The 21,084-nt window shown below is 44.8% G+C and overlaps 1 protein-coding gene across 11 annotated transcripts in view; it reads left to right on the top strand.

The window, feature by feature from the left end:
• SDK2 (sidekick cell adhesion molecule 2) overlaps positions 1 to 21,084 on the top strand; it is a 346,988-nt gene that overhangs the window by 179,552 nt on the left and 146,352 nt on the right. For all 11 annotated transcript variants that reach the window (XM_083489771.1, XM_083489780.1, XM_083489775.1 and 8 more), the window contains exon 2: positions 18,349 to 18,508. In XM_083489771.1, the coding sequence (XP_083345897.1) occupies positions 18,349 to 18,508 (160 nt within the window). The remainder of the gene's footprint in view (positions 1 to 18,348; positions 18,509 to 21,084) is intronic.

Raw genomic sequence — 21,084 nt, 5'->3', positions numbered from 1 at the left:
GGCTCCAATACTTTGGCTACCTCATGAGAAGAGAAGACTCCCTGGAAAAGCCCCTGATGTTGGGAAAGGTTGAGGGCACAAGGAGAAGGGGGCGACAGAGGACGAGATGGTTGGACAGTGTTCTCGAAGCTACCAGCATGAGTTTGACCAAACTGCGGGAGGTAGTAGAAGACAGGAGTGCTCTGGTCCATGGGGTCATGAAGAGTCGGACACGACTAAACAATAACAACAAGGGAGAGACGTATTTTGTTGCAGCTGGGGCAGATGAAGGTGTCTGGTTGTACTGCTGCACATGCACCATGGCGTTTCTTCTCTCTTTGCTCCTCCCAGTGGTCCTTCCTCCCACGGTCACTGCCGTGGATGCATGACCTGACTGATTGTTGCCAAGCGCTGCGGTCGTCTACAAGCATTCCCACATGGCGGGGTTAACACTGCCACCCTACATGTCACATTTGCAGATGTCTTTGCAGCTTCTCTGTATAGAAACACCCCCTCCTTCTCTCTTTTTTTGGTCAGGAATTGGTGAGTTTATTTTCTATTGTTTACCATCTCTGGGATAGCAGAGATCTGGGGGCAGCACCAACCTATGTTTGATCCTGTCTAGCTGACAAGTAGTTTTCCTCCCCAGTCCTGGTCCTAGGACTGCTACATTCAGATTAGCGTTAATACAGATAAATTGACAAGCCGCTCCGCTGGGATGGGTAGCTCGTGCTGTTGCCACATGGCAATTGATCATGGCATGCTTGCAGAATCGACCTTAAATGACGACACACATCCCCCCGAAGGTGAAGGCCAAAGAGGTAAAATGGTGGAGGAGCTGATGAATCTTTACTAGCATAATGAAACAACTTGTGTGCTTGTGTCCACCTGTAACAGCTGGGAAGAGTCGCCTGCCACGTTGCTGCGCGCAGGAGGAAGGGAAGAGAGAGCCAGGGCTGACATAAACCAGGACACAAGGAGGAATTCAGACATAAATTAGCAGGTCATCCTTGTGAGCACAACGTAACCAGGGAAAGAGACGGGAGGATAAGCCAGGAAGGCCCAAGGCCAGACCAGAATAATAATAATAATAAAGGAAGTGTAACAATTGCTTTTGGGTTTGTTTGTTTGTTTTTTTAGTAAAGCTGGCCTGAATCACATTGCACACTGTAGAAACTCCAGGAGCTGGCTCCAGGATTTATTTATTTTTAAGTACAGTGGTACCTCGGGTTACAGATGCTTCAGGTTACAGACTCCACTAACCCAGAAATATAGTACCTCGGGTTAAGAACTTTGCATCAGGATAAGAACAGAAATCACACGGCAGGAGGCCCCATTAGCTAAAGTGGTGCTTCAGGTTAAGAACAGTTTCAGGTTAAGAATGGACCTCCAGAATGAATTATGTTCTTAACCCGAGGTACCACTGTATGAGGTTTCCTTAGATTAGGGAGAGTTGCTTGCTGAAGGCTTTCAACAGTAGTGCAGTTAGGCAGATGATCCTCATGATACCTTCCAATTCTGCGATTCTATGATCTTCTGTCCTGCAGACCAGCGGGGCTCTAAACCAAGAAGCAAGGCTTTACAGTTGGGGGTATAAACAATAAAGCATGCCAGGCAGTCTGAAGCAGGTCACCATGATAACAGAGAGTGCTCTGTTGTTGAACAAGGAGACCGTTCATTATAATACCCTGCTTGCATGGATTTTAGCTCTTTTAACCTTATTGGGACTGTCAGTTTTTCCAGGAGGGCAGAGAAGCCTTTTCTGCCGCCCACTAGCCATGGAGCTGCCAAAATAACCTGAACCTAAGATCTGCATTCTACTGCATTCTCAGTATTAATCTCCTTCCACTCCAAATCTCTGTCGTCTATTGTTGGGAAACCTGTGGCTCTCCTGATGCCGTTGGACTACACCTCCCCTCATCCCTGACCGGCTGTGCTGGCTGAGGCTGATGGGAGCTGTAGTGCAACCAAGTGCCTGCTTCCCACCCAGATCTCTCTTTACCAGGGAATTCCTTTGTTCCCTCCTGCACTCTTGGTCTGTGGCTTTGCATGTTGGCGCTCTGTGAGCCAGGCATCTGTAGTTGCCACCCTTCTTTGCTTCCTCTACCCCTCTTGCTACTACCTCTTCCTTCCGCTAGCACTCTTGGTTGTCGCTTTTGCCATTGATACAGAAATGAAAGTGATGAATGACATGGGTCGTTTTCTTTCAAACCGCCCTAAAGTTTCAAATTGTTCTTCAGCCATAGTTCAGCTGCTCGTGCAGTTGAAACAAACAAAATCTCTGCATGGCATGTTCTCTCTGGGTCCCACTGTGCCAAACAAGCAAGAACTAGAGGGGATGATCTGCTCCCTTTCCCCCCATTAGTGAGAAAATCAATCCAAATATGCAGCATACCCTCGACACTCCCCCCCCCCAAGCTTAAGAAGAAAAATTCTGACTTACCCGTATTTTTCGCTCTATAACACGCACCCGACCATAACACGCACGTAGTTTTTAGAGGAGGAAAATCCGTAGGCGTGCCACCCGTAGGCATTCCCTCTATAACACGCGCAGACATTTCCCCTTACTTTCTAGGAGGAAAAAAGTGAGTGTTATGGTGCAAAAAAATACGGTATGTCTAGTTCCGAGGCTTGAGATGCACTCTTGAGTCCTGAGAGCCTCTTACTGCATTTCGCAAGCAAGCAAGCAAGGCAGCGAGGTTGTTTTATCCTGGGCAGCAGAGGTATAATAACCCAGGAGCCTTTTGCCTGTGCAAGTTTCCAAGGTGGAAAATTGAAGCTGGATGTGTTCCAGTCAGAAATGTTGAAGCAGAATGTTTACAACCATGGGACCTTGTCCAGACATTATGGATATTATGTGAACAAGTGTTGAGAGTAGTCCACCAGTGGAAGTCTGAGGGGGGTGGGTTGGATTTCCAGTAATGTACATTTTTCAGATAAAGGCATGGTTAGATCATAAGGCTGCAAACACGCCATACAATTTAAAGAATCCTGGGAACTGTCATGACCTATAATTACTAGCACCCTTAACAAACAATAGTTTCCATGATTATTTGGGAGAAGTCATGTACTTTAAATGCATAATGTGTATACAGCCAACAAGTGTGATACAGGCGTATTGTATTGTATTGTATTGTATTGTATTGTATTGTATTGTATTGTATTTATTTATTTATTTATTTATTTATTTTATTATTATTATTATTATTATTATTATTATTATTATTATTACTACTACTACCACTATTGCTTGTTAGCCACCCTGAGCCTGGCCTTGGCTGGGGAGGCGGGGTATAAATTATTATTATTATTATTATTATTATTATTATTATTATTATTATTATTATTTTGTCCTCATCATGTGTGCACATACTTCTTGTGTGTCACTGTCAAGATTTTTTGAGAAAATCCAAAAACCTGCAAAACCTTTTTTCATGAGACATATTAGCGGGATGAGAGTACACACCAGAGGCAACGATGCCTCTATTATCATATCACTTTCAACTGTCTCCTGTCTGAATTTCTAAAACGCATGCTTTAGGCAAATTAAGATGAGGTCAGCTACACACAATACCTGCAAAATAGGTTAGTGGTTTACAGGTATTGTGCGTAATGGACCTCATCTTAATTAACCTGAAGCATGCATTTTAGAAATTAAACGAGAGACAGTTGAAATTGGTATGATAATAGAGGCATCCATCGCCTCCGATGTCATTTTATGTGGTTCTTGGGTTGCAGGTACAATTCTAAAACTCAGATTTATTTTTAAACATGTGACAGTTTCTGGCCTTCATTGTACGAGATACCTATATAAACATATAAAAATGCAGAAAAAATTCTAAGTGAGCAGAAAGAGAGTAGTAAGTAAAAACAACAAAAGGTCCATTTTCCATTTCCCTCCCTTTCTTTCTCTTGCTCCCAACTCTCATCTTCTCCAACTCATTATATGCTAAGAATTGTTAAGAGCTGAACTGCATCCTTCACATCAGAATATTGTACAATAAACAGAAGACTGCAGTTTAGCATATGCTCTGTTCATCTAAATGCTATGCAAATTCCAGCTAATTACATGGCAGGAAAGATGTAAATTAACTGCCGCCTTAACACTTATTACATATTTGCATACTTTAATTTATTTAAATGTATACAAATTTCAGAAGTCTCATTACCTAACACTGAGGATGAGAATCACACACATATGGGGTGGGTGGGATAGATTGTTTTAAAGTCAAGTCTATGTAGTTCATGAAAGAACTTCCTATGATCCTCCCACTCTGGGAAGGGATGGTCCCAGTGCTGTTGAATCAACTTTCAGTTAGCTCCTGAAGTTGCTCTTCACAGCCTTCCAGTTTGTACCCCATCCTTCCTCCTCTCTGCCACTAATTTTTAGCCAATCCATTTTCGCCTTGTTTATTTCCAGAGCCCACTCCCTTTCTTCTCTCCCCCCCCCCAATAATCTGCTAAACAGGCTTTCCCCAGCTGAAGAGCTGTTCCAATCTTCCTCCCTCTGATCTCACAATTACCCGACAGTTGTGCCCGGGAGGCTGGCAGCCATGGCTTTCTTCACTAATGGGGCCTGTGAATTGGCTTTGATTATCTGCTCAAGCTGCATGGCATAGCGCAAGAAACAACATGGACATTCCACTCACTCACGCTAACTGCTTTCTAAAACAGGAGAAATCCTAATTGGGTGCTACTAAGTTTAGAAAGAAAGAAAAAATAGTAGTAGAAGAAAGAAGCCCAGAGGTCCCCTCCCTAGAAATCATGTGCTTCTCAGAATCTCTCTTACCCAGGGGTTCTCTTCCAGAGTTGCAAGAGGACACACTTGCAAATTCTGTTCCTTGAACAGTAATAATGAGCCTCATAGTGCGATCTTGCATGTGTTTAACTCAGAAATAAATCCCACTGTGATCAATGGGCCCTGCTCCCTAGTAAGCACTTTAGCATTGCAGCCACAGAAATGCACCCAGTCGCTGCTGTAGCTAATCTGAAACTAGACAGCAATGAACAATGGATGCAAAATTCTGGACCAAATGAGAGCCAGAGGCGTCTCCCATGCCTTATCCCGAACATATACCTGGGTGGCGCTGCAACTTTTCTCCAAAAAAAGGGGAGGGTCAACGAAAGAGCAGTTTTCAGGAAAAGGAGGGGAATTTTTAAAGTAGTGGATTAAAGAGAAGCAGGTCAGTTTGAAACTATCCAGGTAGCAACTTTGTATTTTTGACTTCCTTATTATGTCAACAGGGTATCATTGTGTATGTTTCCTGCAGTCACAAAATGAGCCCCCCACTTGGTACGTGGAGCTGTGTGCACGTGATGTCTTAGAGCATTTCCTATTTACTGCAATTCAGTTAATCCTGGGCATCTCTTCCATATGTATACTTTCCCCCATAATTGTCCTGAGACCCTCAAGCAGCTTCATCCTGTATACAAAGAGCCAATTCAATCCAATTACTTTATCTATATCAGCTTTGACACATATCCTTTCATAGGAATCAATAAAATATAAAACACAGCCCTGCTATGAATGGCAATGAATAAAATATTTTTTTTTAAAAAAAAAAAAAGAACACTACAATGTGGTAGAAATGTCTAGAACATCCCTTTTTTAATGTCTTATACCGTAATTTCTGTTGGCAGGTAACATTAACTAAATGAGCATATGTAGCAAATGAACTAATCTTGTTTAAAAATCAGTAAAAAGGAAGCTTTTATGGCATGGATAAGTGATGAAAGCTTGGCTAAGAGCTGCTGAAAGGTGGGAGGGCTTGGGTGATTCTGCCCAAATGTTCATAGCACAGGCAACTCTCTTTGGCATATCCCTAGCGATTCCTGTAAGGTAGCTCTCTGTGGAAAGGGAGGAGTTGTTTTCATCACTAATTGCACCACAAACAATACCCAACAGGGACATCCCCACAACTGTTCCACATAGCACATGCATTGCTTTGTGATTGCTGTCTCAGGAAAGTCATGTATTTCCCCCATCACTAAATGCTTGCTTTGAAGTGCTTGGGAAACCTGACACGGAAGTACCCCCTTCAGAATGATGTGCACAATAAATGAGACATACTGATTCTGTGAGATGTGCCAAACATCCTTCACATGCCCCAAACTTTCAGAATTTGCAAATTTTGGGGGGAAGGAATTGGGAGTATATATTTGAAAACTTTGCCTTGAATTGCATGCTGTTGCGTTTGGTGAAACGATGATCTTGGGAAAGCTCTTAAAAGTTTTGCTTTAAGAAACCCAGGTTCTACCACACATCTGCATTTAGAGTTCATCCACACTTCTGTTTTTTCTGTACCTAGAAAGCACAGGTCCGAGCGGGTTTTCCATTTTCCCCGGGAAAACCCGCTCTTTAGTGCTGAATCGGAGCAAACGTCAATCCATGGAAACCCAATGGACGTTTGCTCCGATTCAGCAGTAAAGATTGAGTTTTCCCAGGGGGAAGTGGCAGGGCAAATGGAAGTCTGGATAAGCTCTTAATGTGGAGGGTGAATTTTCTTACCACTTGGCAGGGTGATGCAGATGATTGAGCTGCTCTGGGATGAGAAAGAGCTCTTGCCATGTTAGCTTGATGGTCTACATGGGTACAGAGTAGATGAAATAGCTGCCTTTAGAGCAACCTTCCCCAAGCTTGACTCCTCCTTTGTTGTTGGACTACAGCCTCCATCGTCTCTCCAGCCAGCCATCATAGCCAGTGGTCAAGGATGATTGGGACTGTAGCCCAGCAATACCTGGAGACAAGTTTGGAGATGGATGCTTGAGACTCTGAAGTGAAAGTCAAGCTGAAAATCTTTCTAAGCAGAACTATAACTGGAAATTACTAAGGAGCCCTTGAATCTTCAAGGAGGCCTTCCTGTTCTCTTTGCATTCCTCTGCCCAACAAAAAGTAACCAAATTTGGTGTCGATAATGGTTTTGCCTAGATTCCTTTCTCTTTATTTCACTTTCTTCTCCTCCATCCCTGATTGGTATCTTGTGCCTCTTTCCAAGAAGGAAGTGCCTGCAAGTGATGTCACTTCTACTTTACTGTTTTTTGTGTTGCTCCAAGACTGCTGTCACCTCCCAGCCAATTGCTGTTAATGACAGTGATAGGCAGCTTGCCCTGCCACACAAGTCACAGCCCTGTCTATCCTGAAGGCTGCCTCTTCTTGCTTGTTCTGCCACGGCCCTTCAGATCAGCTGGAGATGCCCTCCTGGAGGAATCTTCTGTGTGCCAAAGTCAGAACATCAAGGGCAGGCAAGGAGGCAATCTCAGCTTATGGAACTCCATTCTCCTTGGAGGCTAGTTGGAGCTGCAGAATGTCAGAGGCAATGCAAGACCTTTTAATACAGACTTGATTTTTTAGCAGCCTGCGATATGGTGAAGGCTGATTTTGTTGCCTCTTTTTATTAGTTTTGGGAAGTTGTATACTGATTTTATTGTGATATTTTATGGTGGTGTCTGCATAGAGTGCTTCCCACCCCCACCTCCTTGTACACTGCTAAGTCATTGAACTGGTGGTATATAAAAAACAACAACGATCTCTCTGTAGTTGGTGTGTATGTGTAGCAGAATGAGGCAGAGAGAAATAAAGAGAAAAAAGATGAATCAAATTCTTTCTCAGTGCAGTATAAAGACTACATACAGTGGAATAATGATGCAGATTTTCAGTTTTTGAATTGTGGGAGTATGAGTACTTAGTAACACATTTAGGTCTACCAAGTCGGTCACTGGTGTTTATAGACTGCAAAACCTTACTTACACACAGCCAAATTAATGTCACTTTCTCAATAAAGGAACTGATGGGATCAAACCTTGAAGTACCTCCTGAACTGGCACTGTCCCTTACAATCGGTGGCAGCTTAAGATTCCTCCCAACTATGCCTTCCTCCTGAACGGGAGCAAGTGCCAGGTATAATCCCAGGCCACCGCTGTTGCCGTGCACAGGCTATGCTCCCTGCATGCGCTGACAGCGATTGCTGCTGCTACTCTCCCATGAACAGGCCAGTGGGTGGACTTCCTTCCTTACCCTCACTCTTCCAGAGGTGATAGTCTCAAAACTTAGATTAAGGTCTCAGCCACACTTAGTGCTCTTTCTAGTCGCAAGTCTGCACTTAAAAGCTCAGTGTCCGAGTGTGTTTTTGGCTTTGCACCAGAGCTTTCCCCGCAAAAACCCTCTCCTTGGCGCTCAGTTGGAACAAATGTTTTCTGCAGTTTGCCATTTGGTCTGATTGAGATTTAAAGAACAGGTTTGTGGACCATGACTGGGAAAATGTGTAGGAAGGGTCAGTGTGCATAAGCCCTAAGGAGAGAGAAGTCTGTTCCATTTTCAGTTGGGCATCAGCTGCTTTGTCTACTCAACCAGCTTCTCTTCCCCCGTCTTCTTGTAGCTACCATTTTGGAAAAGGAACTAGAGCCTAGAGGCAGCTGTGTATGTCTTGAGCAAAGAGGGAGCGCTCCTTTTCTTGATGCTTGCATTCATCAAAATGCCTCTGCGGAAAAGGGGCTAATTCACGGGCCAGGCTAGACTGGTGGCTGGTGGGAAATGACCTCTTTTCAGTTTTGACAGCATTATCATCATCCCGTGCTTCTCCAGCCAAGGGAGCAATATGAACGGACAATAGGTCTCTCCATTATGCTCATTTCCACTGCAGGAATGCATCAAGATGGGGGCGGCTCACACAGAAGACCTTTGTCCTGATTGGCATCACTTGTCCTTTTTCCGGCCTTCTTAAGACTTCAGAAGTTTTCTCAGTCTAAAGTGGCCGACTTTGTTCAGGGAACAAAGAGTTAAAGGGGGCGGCAGATATTCTCTCTTTGTCCCATCCCCCTCCCAATCCTTCCATTAAAAATGGAGAAAGAAAAGGGAGAGGAGGAAATGTAGTTCAGCGCTGCCATCATGGGGACCATTTAGAGGCTGAATCTTTGGAGTCTGAAGCGGATAAAAGATGTGTTTAGTGGGTGAATTTTCAAGCCACAAGGGACGGCAGTCGGACAGAATGTGACAGAGATCAAAAGCTTGTGCTGCTGCATGAGTGACTGGAAAGAGTCAAAAAAATGCCTTTAATTATTTTCCTTGGTTCTTCTGTGGTTTTTCTGCTGTGATAAAACTAGAAAGTTTAAGGCAGGAAAAAACCTCTACTGTAGATCTTCCCCATATAGGCTTCTCCCTTGCTGGGGCTCCTTTCTTTTCTACAAAGCAATCTATGGTATCTTTTTCCTGCAGTCCTTGCCTTCTGGCCTCTTTTAATCACCCTCCTGCCTGCAAGCCAGGGAGGGCAAAAAGGATGCGACTCCCCTGACTGGTCATTTACATTAGATTTATTTGTATCAGTGCAGCTCCATAGGCAATGAGGCTTAATTGGAATGTCTGCGAGAGCTTTGACTTCATTTAGTTGGCGAAGATCACAAATTTCAATATTATTCACAGGTTCAGTTAGGTTAACCTGCACAAACAATTTAATTGGCTTCTGTTTCATGTGGTGGTGGCTTGCAGCACTTTCCAGTACATTTGTGCTTGCTGATAATGCGCGTTGTGCTGTTCCCATAACAGAAGCTACATCTCATGTTCCTTTCAGCTGAGCTGGGCTGTGGCAACTGGGTTTCTTTCCTCCCGGACATCAGGAATTTCCCAAGATTTGAACAAGAACTCTGGCAAGCTTAGGTGGAATTACGCTAGCAAATAACCCTAATTTTGCATACACATCAATAGGGCCTTCGAAATATACTCGGAGTCCTATAGTGATTTCATGCTCTTTATTGCAGCTTGTAAAACAGTGATTGAATTGCCCCGCAAACCTCAGGCTTTTATATACATTATTTACACAATGTGTCCCGTCTGATTGGCTGATTCTGCTTCCCTCCTGGAACCTGATTGGTCTTTTCCTGCAGGCCAATCGGTTGTTGCATTCTACAATCCTACCAGCCTAATAGGCTGATTAACTTCCTCCTGGAGCCTGATTGGTCTTTTCTTGCAAGCCAAACATTCTAGGATCCTACTTGCCTATTGTTCTAGGATCCAAGCTTAGTACGTAACAGCCTTAATTAGTGGTGAATGACCAGAAACGAGGTTGATGAAAATGTTGATCCAGTGAGCAATTCCACTTTGGGGGTTCTGAGGGAAAGGGGAGTCACTTTCTGGGTTGCATGGAGAAGCTGTTTTCAATGGAGCCCAGAGACGGAAGCCTGCAGCTGTATTGAGCCTGCAGCTGTATTGAGGCAGCACTAGGTGTTGAAATTTTGCACCCCTAACAATTTTGAGCCTGGGGCAACCTGTGCCCCCCCAACTCTACACCACTGGTTAGGTCACCTGTGGGGGCCAGCTACCGCCAACAAAGAACACCTTGCTTGCAGGAGCTTCACTGACTGCCAATCTGATACAAGGCCAAGTTCAAGATGTTGGTACTAACAAACAAGGCCCTATGAGCTCAGGGCCAGGTCACTTGAGAGACCTTCTTATCCCTTATAAACACAGTAGATTCCTGTGGTTTGTGGGAAAGTTTCTCCTGCAAGTTCCAAAGACTTAGAAGCCTGCTCCACAGTAATTCAGAGCAGGGCTTTTAGCGTGGCTGACTCTGCTCTGTGGCATGCCTGTGAAGATAAAACAAGAACCCACTACCAGCACTTTCTGGAAACAATAGAATACATTTTTTTGTTCTGACAGACTTTCTCAGCTGGATAAACGAGTTTTTGCCACTAGTGCCTGCTTGGTTAGGGTTCTCGTTTTGTTTTAAATGGATTTGCTTTTTTTATTTTTAACCGTTTTTAATAACCTTTTGTCTAAATTGCATGGAAACAGATGTTTAGAAGGTGACTACTTTATCAGCAATGACGAAATAGTCACACAAAATTTTGCCTTTTATGTTTCCGACACAGCGTTTAGACAGGGCCTCTGACAGGGAGAGTTCTCACATGCATATGCCAGCTTCTGTGTTTTAAAATAATTTGATGACCATCAAAAATTCAACAGCTGAACCTTTTCTCCTGGCACGGTGATGAAATTGTGGGAGCTTTGAATGCTGGTTTTCTGTGGGTCACGTAAAGGAACAGGAAAATGGAACAAGGAAAGAAGCTCTATAGCCGTTAACAAAATGGTGGGTTGTAAGAACTTCATGGTTGTTAGCCCCATAACTTGCCAGCACTATTAGGTGAGTTGACAAGGTGTGCCAAGGACAATTCAGCACAAAAGTCCAGCATTTATGTAGCCCCAATTCATATTGTGGTATGAAATTATAAGAGACTTCTCTGTAAATTCTCCTTGTACTTCCCCTTAGAATACTGCCTTCTGCAGGAGCCTAGCAACGTATCGGCAAATGAAGATTACTCTGGCTCTATTTTATTTTCAGAAGATTGTCAGATCCCTAACCCTTGCATGAAACTGCGATACCTTTGGAGTAAAGTGTGCACTTCAAGCGTTTTACTGCCTTGAAGTTGACACTCTTTAGTTTGTTCAGCTCCCAAAAAGCCCCAGAGGACAAGAGAAGCAATAAAATATAAATGCATACCTCACAGCAGATTGCCCTGCGTGGGGGCCTGAAAAGCTTAAACCCTTTTAACATTGCGCTTTCTGCATGTGTGTGTGCTGTTTGTTGGTTGAAGTGGCTCTCCACCCCCCCCCCTCCATTTTTGAATTGGTCCCACATGAAAAGAGGAATTTAATCATACAGGTCCTGGAATGTTATTGTTTTATAACAAATTGATACCAGGAACTAAAGCTGAGGAGGGTGTTTGGATTTTTTTCTCCCTTCTCTTTCTCTTTTCTTTTTTGTATGTGAAAAAAATAAATGTGATTCAAAGTACACTTGAAAGCTGTTGGGAAATATGAATGTGCTTTTGAAGTAAAAAAGAATTCCATTTTTTAAACAGAAAATGAAGCTGTGCACTTCAGCTTTCAGTTTTACACCGCAAATAAAATGGCAGACTTTTGCTTTCTTGTTTCCCCTCTTCCTCAGACTCCCCCCCAACCCCGTTCCGCCCTCTATCTTAAAAGCCCAGCATGGTGTTTAAAATGCTAAGAAGCCAGCTGGGAATAAAGGAAGCTAAAGCAGCTTAGAGAAATCCTAGATGGACTTTAAGCTCTTGTTGATATGGTTACTAAATGGCTCAGGTAGGAGCAGGGACGGCAGAGCGGTCAGAACTGTGTCACTGTGGACAATATGGCACAGAATGCCAGGTGTGGAAAGGAGCAAGGCCGGGTCAGCTTGGGAAATGTGAATTCAGCTCCCGGGTTCATGGGTATGCAACTCTGCACAACCTCGAAATAATCTCCATTCCCTTCATACATAAGGAATCCAAAGGGAATATTGCATGAGGAACAGGTCACACAGTCACTGGCATGTTCTTTGGTCTTGGGGGGATTGGGAACAGGGTTTCAGTTTGCTTGTGGTAAACTGTTTTTGACTAATCTGAGGCTGGTCCACCTCTGAAGGGTTGGAGTGCAGCTTCTTGTCTTAACCTGAGTCCATGATTAGGTGTCCTTGTGTTCTCCCCTCTCCCCCATGAAATGAATGAGTAACTGTGGACTCATTCAGCCTTCCTTTTTCTGCTGTACCTTTTCTGCTGTACCAAGCACAGGCCTGTGTTTTAAACCTCTTTGTCCAAGAGAGGTTGTGGTGTTGGTGTTTGTTTTGTCCCCCCGCCCCCCCAAAAACCCCACGGTTTACTGGTCAAGCAGAGCAAACAGCAGTCCACAGAAAACCTGATTGCCTTTTACTCCGGTTCAGCAGCAAAACTCTGGTTTTCCTGGAGAAAGTGCTTGGGTAAAAAAAACAACACACTTGGACATTAGGCTTTTGAAGCCCAGACTTGTACCTAGAAATATGGCACAAAAAGGCTGAGTGAGCCCTATGTTATTGGTGGCATTTTTGAAACAAACAAACAAAAAAGTATCAATATACTCCTTGTTATCTGCATTGGCCCTGACAATATTAACCTAGTTTGCTTATCAGGTTGTTGCAGTGCATGTAAATACCAGTAAGTTCCGAAAAATATGTACAAATGTGACATTTCGTTATCTGCATGTGCAGAATCTTCAGTTTCCAACATGGAACCTGGCAAAGGAATTGGATATTTTGGTTTAGCAAAAATCTTAGGAATATACAGTATTTAAAAACATGCATTCAAATGAAACCGTTTGGGGGCAGCGGAGCAGTGAGAGGGGACGCTTCCGGGTGTAGATAGCAACGTGTCTGGTTGCCTGTGGTGAATAGAACCATCTCTAGGTGATCAGGCAAGGGAAATGCATTGTGTGGAAGAGGATGAAAGTGGGTTACAAAAGCCAACAGGTGGAGTTTTCAAAATATTGTGCACTGGTAGCTTTCAAGGACTTAATCGAGATTGGGGAAATATTTGTTGTTTAGTCATTTAGTCGTGTCCGACTCTTCATGACCCCACGGACCAGAGCACGCCAGGCACTCCTGTCTTCCTCTGCCTCCTGCAGTTTGGTCAAACTCATGCTGGTAGCTTCAAGAACACTGTCCAGCCATCTCGTCCTCTGTCGTCCCCTTCTCCTTGTGCCCTCCATCTTTCCCAACATCAGGGTCTTTTCCAGGGAGTCTTCTCTTCTCATGAGGTGGCCAAAGTGTTGGAGCCTCAGCTTCACGATCTGTCCTTCCAGTGAGCATTCAGGGCTGATTTCCTTCAGAATGGAGAGGCTGGATCTTCTTGCAGTCCATGGGACTCTCAAGAGTCTCCTCCAGCACCATAATTCAAAAGCATCAATTCTTCAGCGACCAGCCATCTTTATGGTCCAGCTCTCACTTCTGTACATCACAAAAACCCATTAGATATAACAGAACCCCCACCCCCAATTCAGTACATATAAAGAGGCAGCTTTGGAAAAACATTTGTCTGTTTCTTGGACAGTTGCAGCCTCACAGCTGGGAAGGACAAACGGGACTGCTTCCACACATCCAGCACCATAATTCAAAAGCATAAATTCTTCGGCGATCAGCCTTCTTTATGGTCCAGCTCTCACTTCCATACATCACTACTGGGAAAACCATAGCTTTACTCCTTGCCAAAATTTGGGGTGGCACATTCGTGTTCCTCCCACTGCTGACATGTTTCACTTTGCTGCCATTGCTCTTTGGAACTGTGCCCCCTGCACTCTTGCAAAACATTGTGAAGCATAACAGCTTGTGCAATAGGGGAAGGGTTGTAGCTCAATGTTGGAGCACTAGCTTTGTATACAAGAAGGTACCAGGTACCAGGTAGAGCTGGGAGAGGTCCCTGCCTGAAACCATGGAGAGCGGCTGCCAGTCAGTCCAGACAGTATTGACCTAGATGGACCAACGGCGTGGCTCTGAATAAGGCTGCTTCATTCTCTGTTACTAATAGTTCCATTTCTTGGCTGTCCATCTTGTATTCAGAGCTTCTTTGTCCACAGCTGCTTACATTCACGGGAATGGTTGGCTTGAAATTCCTTCCGAAAACCATCAGGGAGAGTCAGCTGCTTGCTAACTACTGTATTTAACGCAATATGGTTTGTGCAGCCGAGCCAACTAGACAAAATAATAAAAGGCACCCAGCCCATTACTGCATCGCCCAGACCACAAACCAAGGAGTCGCCAGCTCACTTTCGCATTCCCAGGCCCTAAAATGTGTGCTAAAAATAGAGGACGGCTTTTCTGGTTAGGCTGCTCCTCCGTTCTCAGCTATTTTGGTGGAGAGAAGGATACAACGTGCTTGCCAGGGGGAGAGAGGAAAGCATTTCTGTGAAGCATTTATTGAGAGGAAATGTAGGTTTGGGGCAATGCCTGGTAGATTATGGGCACAAAGCTAATAATGGCAGAGGTGAATAACAGGAAGTGAGAAGGGGAGTAAGAGAGGAAAAACTGCTTCCAGACAACAAGAAGACAGATAGGAGGCTGATTTATACAGAGTGACGACTACTGCGCCATCTCATACCCCTCAACTGTCCCGGGAAAACCAGGGCATCCTGTATTTTCGTGCGAGAGCACGGTGGCCATTTTTGGGTGCCATGAATCTCACACCACAATCTCACCCTGGGGGAAAAAGCGCTTTTTGGAGGGCTGCAATCTCACACAGGTCATGTGACTCACGCAGGAGTGTGCCCCTGGAATATGGTGTCCCAGTTTCCCCCAGTATTATCTACACCAGAAGTAGCTAACGTGGTGCCAGCTGCATATGGCTGGACTCCAATTCCCGTCAGCCTCAGCCCACCAATGGATGATGGGAAATGGAGTCCAGCAACTACTGGAGGGCCACCACTTTGGCTATTCCTGGTCTACATTGACTTGCTGCCATTTTCCAGGATTTCAGACAGGGCGTCTTTTCTCAGCCTTACCTGGAGATGTCAGGGGTTGAACCTGATGCCTTCTGCTTACAACACTCGTGGTCTACCCCTGAGCTTCAACCCTCCCATCCAATGGTTTATCAGACATTTTATAACCCTCCATACATTTGAATAAATGTCCCCTCCTCTTGGGCAAAAGTAACCATTCTACTTCCCCCCAGCTGGCTGCCTTTCTGCCCTAATTCCTGGACTGCCTTTGCGTCTCCCTCCACCAATCTTTTTCCTATCTGTATCTCTTCCCTGCTCTGTAGGTAAAGGGATGCGTTTTCCATTCCTCCTATAGCAGATTTGCCACCGTGGCCAGATAGTGGTTTTGGCATTCTACCATTTATTCAATGCTAGTAAATACGGCTTTTAAAAGTCTGCATGCACGTGAATGAATTAATGTGTCTGAACTTCACAGTCCCCCCCCCCCAAAAAAAGTGGCAGCACTTTTCATGGCAGGTTGAGGACAAAGTTATCAGTTGTCTTTGCTCCCTCTGCTGGCAGGAAGTGAAACTTGTGACAATCCGAATGGTGCTCTTTCTGTAGGTATTGTGTTCATAGAAACCCTAGTTTCGAGCTCTTGGGAGTCTGAAATCAGGGGCAAAAGCTAGTAAGAAAGACAGTAGATGTATGTAGGAACAGAGGGGGCAGCTGGACTCAAATGAGGGAGGTATTCAGCATTGTTCAGTTACCCCAACCCATCTCACTACCCAGTTGGTGTTTGCTTTGTTTGGTGTGGTTTTTTGTTTTGCAAGCATCTCCAGTTGCTCATCCCCAGTACGGGCAAAAGACCTCTGGACCAACTGGCTATGGACTTTGAGGCTAAAGTTGTTTGATTTCGGAGTGATATTTTCTTAAAAAACAAAACAAAAAAACTGATTTTATTAAAGAGAGAGAGAGAGAGAGAGAGAGAGAGAGAGAGAGAGAGAGAAACAATTTACAGGAGTCAATATCAAATATCAAGCATTTTTTTAAAAAGCAAGAAAACCAAAAGAGAGAAAATTTTAAAAAAGGAAAGACTTCCAATTCTCCATCTATCAGCTGTAAAAACTTATGCAAAACTCTTACTTCCATAACATCCCATTCTTCTGCTTTCCATAAGCTATCCATCTATGGCCTGTGAAAGTGTGGGGAGGTGGACTGTTATGATGATGATCATTTTGCTACAGTGGTACTTTGGTTTAAGAACAGCTTAGTTTATGAGCAACTTGGATTAAGAACGCTGCAAACCTGGAAGTAGGTGTTTTGGTTTGTGAACTTTGCCTTGGAATAAGAACATGTTTTGCTTCCTGTTGAGTGTGTTCCATTTGTAAATTGAGTCCCCCGCTGCTATGGGAAAGCACGCCTTGGTTTAAGAATGCTTTGGTTTAAGAACGGACTTCCGGAACAAAGTTCATAAACCAAGGTACCGCTGTATTAGGCTTCCTTCCATTATGTTTTTATCATTGATGTTCCACAATGTGTTTTTAATGTTGTGCACTGCCCTCGTATCTTCAGATAAAGGGCAGTATATAAATTGAAATAATACCAATACAGTACTATTAATAATAGTAACCTTTTTTTCAGTCTTCAAACCTAGATATCAAGAGCTCATTTTTCTTTTCGTGCAAAAAGTCCATAAGGGGTGGCTTTGGAGCAATCTTGACTCTGCACTGATTTCAGCTCCTCTTGTTTTTATGGTCTGACTCCACATTCCTCTCCAGCTACTGGCCTCAGTAAATCATGTTTATGAATGTCCTATGTGTCACCTAGTGTGGATCTGCCCACATTAGGATTTTTTAAATATTGCATGCCATTCTGTATTCACTACATTTTACCGTGGAAATCTTATGGTATGTCTATGACCCAAGAGGGTCAGTGCCAGCAGCTACACTTAGGACTCAGTCACACATCTGTTTGTCCCCCGAGGCCTGGGCCTGGGAGGATTTCCTTTTGTCTTGCCACTTCCCCTGGAAAAACCCATGGTTTACTGCTGAATTGAAACCAATGTCCATCGGGATTCAGCACTAAACCACGGGTTCTCCCAGGGGAAGTGGTGTGACGAAAGGGAAAACAAAAACAAAAACTCTTGGACCCATGCCTAAAATCATGGGACAAGCAGAAGACACTGCAAGACACATAGGTGGCGCTGTGGTCTAAACCACTGAGCCTCTTGGGCTTGCCGATCGGAAGGTCGGCGGTTCGAATCCCCGCAGCTGAGTGAGCTCCCATTGCTCTGTCCCAGCTCCTGCCAACCAAGCAGTTTGAAAGCACACCAATGCAAATAGATAAATAGGTACTGCTGTGGTGGGAAGGTAAGCAGCGTTTCCTTGCGCTCTGGCTTCCGCCATGGTGTTCTGTTGCAGAAGAAGCGGTTTAGTCATGCTAGCCACATGACCCAGAAAGCTGTCTGTGGACAAACGCCGGCTCCCTCGGCCTGAAAAGCGAGATGACCGCCGCAACCCCACTGGATTTAACCATCCAGGGGTCCTGTACCTTTACCTTATTGCGAAACAAAGAGAAGGGTGGGTGAGCCCTTACAGAAAATTCTGTCTAAATACAGTCTGGGGGGGGGGTGATGAAAAACTTACAGGGGTTCCGGTTAAGAGAATTCCACTGCCATGCTTAATTTATAACCTTTTTGCTTATTGGTTTTTGCTCACCCAGTCAGAGCAATAGAAACCATTTATATAGGATGATCCAGAGATCTGGTATCAGGTTTGATATTTCTCTAAATTTCTGCCGTGAAATAAGAGACAGGGAATGGTACAATAAAGGATAGATGCACCCAGAATTGCCCTGTAGCAGCCTGCCCCCCCCCCCGATATTTTGTACCATGGAAACCATCATCCCTGGGTGACACAGTACATCCCTGAGATTTGCAGTACGAAACTACTCCCTGGAAAGCACCATGTTTCTTAAGGCTTCTCTACTGCTTTCCATTCATTTATGTAGCTCAGAAGGACCCAGTATCACAGAGAAGATACTGGACGAACAAGCCCTTTGGCTGGCTTGGGCTCTTGTGCCCTTTAAATTTGGCAGGATGCTTAGAAAGAACATACAGCTTGACCCTCTCTCCTTCCCCTCTTCTGTGTCCTTTGCAGATGACGTTTCTCCCTATTTCAAGACGGAGCCGGTGCGTACACAGGTTCACCTGGAGGGAAACCGCTTGGTCCTGACCTGCATGGCAGAAGGCAGCTGGCCTCTGGAGTTCAAATGGCTGCATGACAACAGGGAGCTGACCAAATTCTCTCTAGAATACAGGTACGTCGCAGGTGGCCTTTCGCTCTTCGGGGCTCTGTGAAGTGGCAGCGAGCGTTCCTCCCTCCACCTGGAGCCTTGTCCCTGCAGGCTGCTCCCTGTCATTATCCCCATGGTAGCAAAAGCCCCTGGGGCATGTGTCATCTGCAGCTCCCAGCTGGCTGGTGCACAGGAACTATTCCAGGTCTTTAATCAATTTATTTTCTTTTATAGCAGCTAAAAAAAATAATAGTGGCTTTGGGGAGGGGGGTGGAGAGCGTTCAGTTGTTTGACGCATGCAAAACGTCACACACGAAACGCTAGAAGTGTGAGATTTTCTATGAAGTCTGGGAAAGCTAGAAAGGTGGAGGGGGGGTGACAGTGTCCAGAGCAAACAGGAGCGCTGTGAGGCAGGGCTTGTCCACACTTCCACTAGTGCTGTGTCTATAAAGTAGCCTTTCTCAGCCTGTGGGTCCCCAGATGTTGTTGAACTACAACTCCCATCACCCCTAACTAGCAAGGCCAGAGCTCAGGGATGATGGGAGTTGTAGTCCAACAACATCTGGGGACCCACAGGTTGAGAACCGCTGCAAGGATGAGTCCTAGTGGTTTTCTGCTTGACCCAGGCCTTTGCCCTCATCCTTTCCAAGGGAAAACCCGCTCTTTGCCAACAGATAGGAACAAATGGCTATCCAGGGGAAACCTGAACTGTTTGCTTTGGTTGAGTGCTAAAGAATTGTTTTCCCTGGGGGGAAAGTAGCTAAAGTGTGGACTTAAGCAGTCAGTTAACTCCAACCAGAGTGTGATGGATCCCCCAGCTCATGAATCCTTAAAGCCAAAAACGGAAGGAACGTTTTCAGGGAAACTATATTTCGTCCTTATCTAACCTCTCCTTAAAAAGACAAAACTGAACAGAATTTGTGCACCAGTTGTCAGTCAAGCACCCCTCTCCCCGCAGGGCTGGCCATTCCCAAATAATTTGAAACAAACTCCCTCAAAGAAGCAAGCAGATGTAGCAGTTGCGACATCATGTTTATTGGGCCAGGTTTGCCCCACTGAAGAAAGTAGATTCCTTATCTCTAGTGTCTCCTTTCTTATTACTGATTTGCAAACTAGCGCCCCAAATTCTGCCTATGGCCAAGATGGAAACTTGCTGCTTAGATCAGGAGAAGGCACAGTTCAGATTTACAAAATCTACTTTTGTTTGTACTAGAACTCCCAAGATCCGCCAACCAGAGCAAGTTTTTCTTGATTTTAATGTTCTATCTTTTTTGTGGACGTGGGTGGCGCTGTGGGTTAAACCACAGAGCCTAGGACTTGCCAATCAGAAGGTCGGCGGTTCGAATCCCAGCGGTGGGGTAAGCTCCCGTTGCTCGGTCCCTGCTCCTGCCAACCTAGCAGTTCGAAAGCATGTCAAAGTGCAAGTAGATAAATAAGTACCACTTCGGCGGGAAGGTGTTTCTGTGCACTGCTCTGGTTCGCCAGAAGCGGCTTCATCATGCTGGCCACATGACCCGGAAGCTGTACGCCGGCTCCCTTTGCCAATAAAACGAGATGAGCACCGCAACCCCAGAGTCGGCCATGACTGGACCTAATGGTCAGGGGTCCCTTTACCTTTACCTTTTTAAAATAATAATAATAGTAATAATAATAGTAATAATAATAATAATAATAATAATAATAATAATAATAATAAAGCAGTGTGATTTTTTAAATGAAATAAATAAATGGAGAGAGTTCCAAAGATGGGCTCCCTCTGCCTGAAACACCTGGCCCCTTGGTGAGCCAGTTCCAAACCCCCTTGAACTGGGTCAGATGTGAAAGGGGTTCCAACACACTACCCAGTTCACCCTGCTATTGCCCTGCCCCCATTCACCAGGGAAACAAAGAACATAAGAAGACCCTTATAAGATGAGACCAGAGGCCTATCAGTTCCAGCCTTCGCAGTGGCCAACAATGCCTCTGTGTAGCCCACAAGCAGGAGTGCAGCATCCCTCTCCTGCCCAAGCCTTGCCTTGGGAAAGCGGGAGGGTGCACCTATTGGGAGATGTTGCAAGGAGGGAACTGGCAAGGAAGGCTGGAATGTTTCTTGCATTTGGGCATTTTGAGAGTTCCTACGGAACGCTCCAAAGGGGAGGGGGTTGGTGCATCGCTGCAAACTACTAAGTGCCGATCAATGTAAAATTCGCTTCCCTAGAGCATGGCCTCGTTGGCCATATAACAAATTTCCTGGCTTTCATATCCCTCAGTTTCAGGAAGACCTATAAAAAAAAATCCTTGCTGACATGATGTCCTGCAAGCTTCAGATATGAGACTCACCCTAGCCGAATTAATCCACCCCTAATAGGAAGACATCCTCTCTTGATTTAAAGACTTCAAGTGATTTGGGAGCTCTTCCCAGCCTCCTCTGGTGAGCAATTCCTGTGTTTTAATTACTGTCACAGCTAGGAAATGCACTTATTTTAAGCTTGTCCAATTACTTCTCCCAGGTACGGGAACATGTTAGCCCTCTGACTGCAAGATTGAACAGCGTGCTACGAAGCTGTGGCTTACCCGTGTTCAAATATTTATATACATTGATCACATCTCCCCTTCAGCCC

The sequence above is a fragment of the Podarcis liolepis genome, assembly GCF_965112155.1.
Source record: "Podarcis liolepis genome assembly, chromosome: 2".
In the NCBI taxonomy this organism is placed as follows: Eukaryota; Metazoa; Chordata; class Lepidosauria; order Squamata; family Lacertidae; genus Podarcis; species Podarcis liolepis.
The sequence above is the reverse complement of the archived record's forward strand: the minus strand, read 5'-3'. Positions and strand labels throughout refer to the sequence as shown.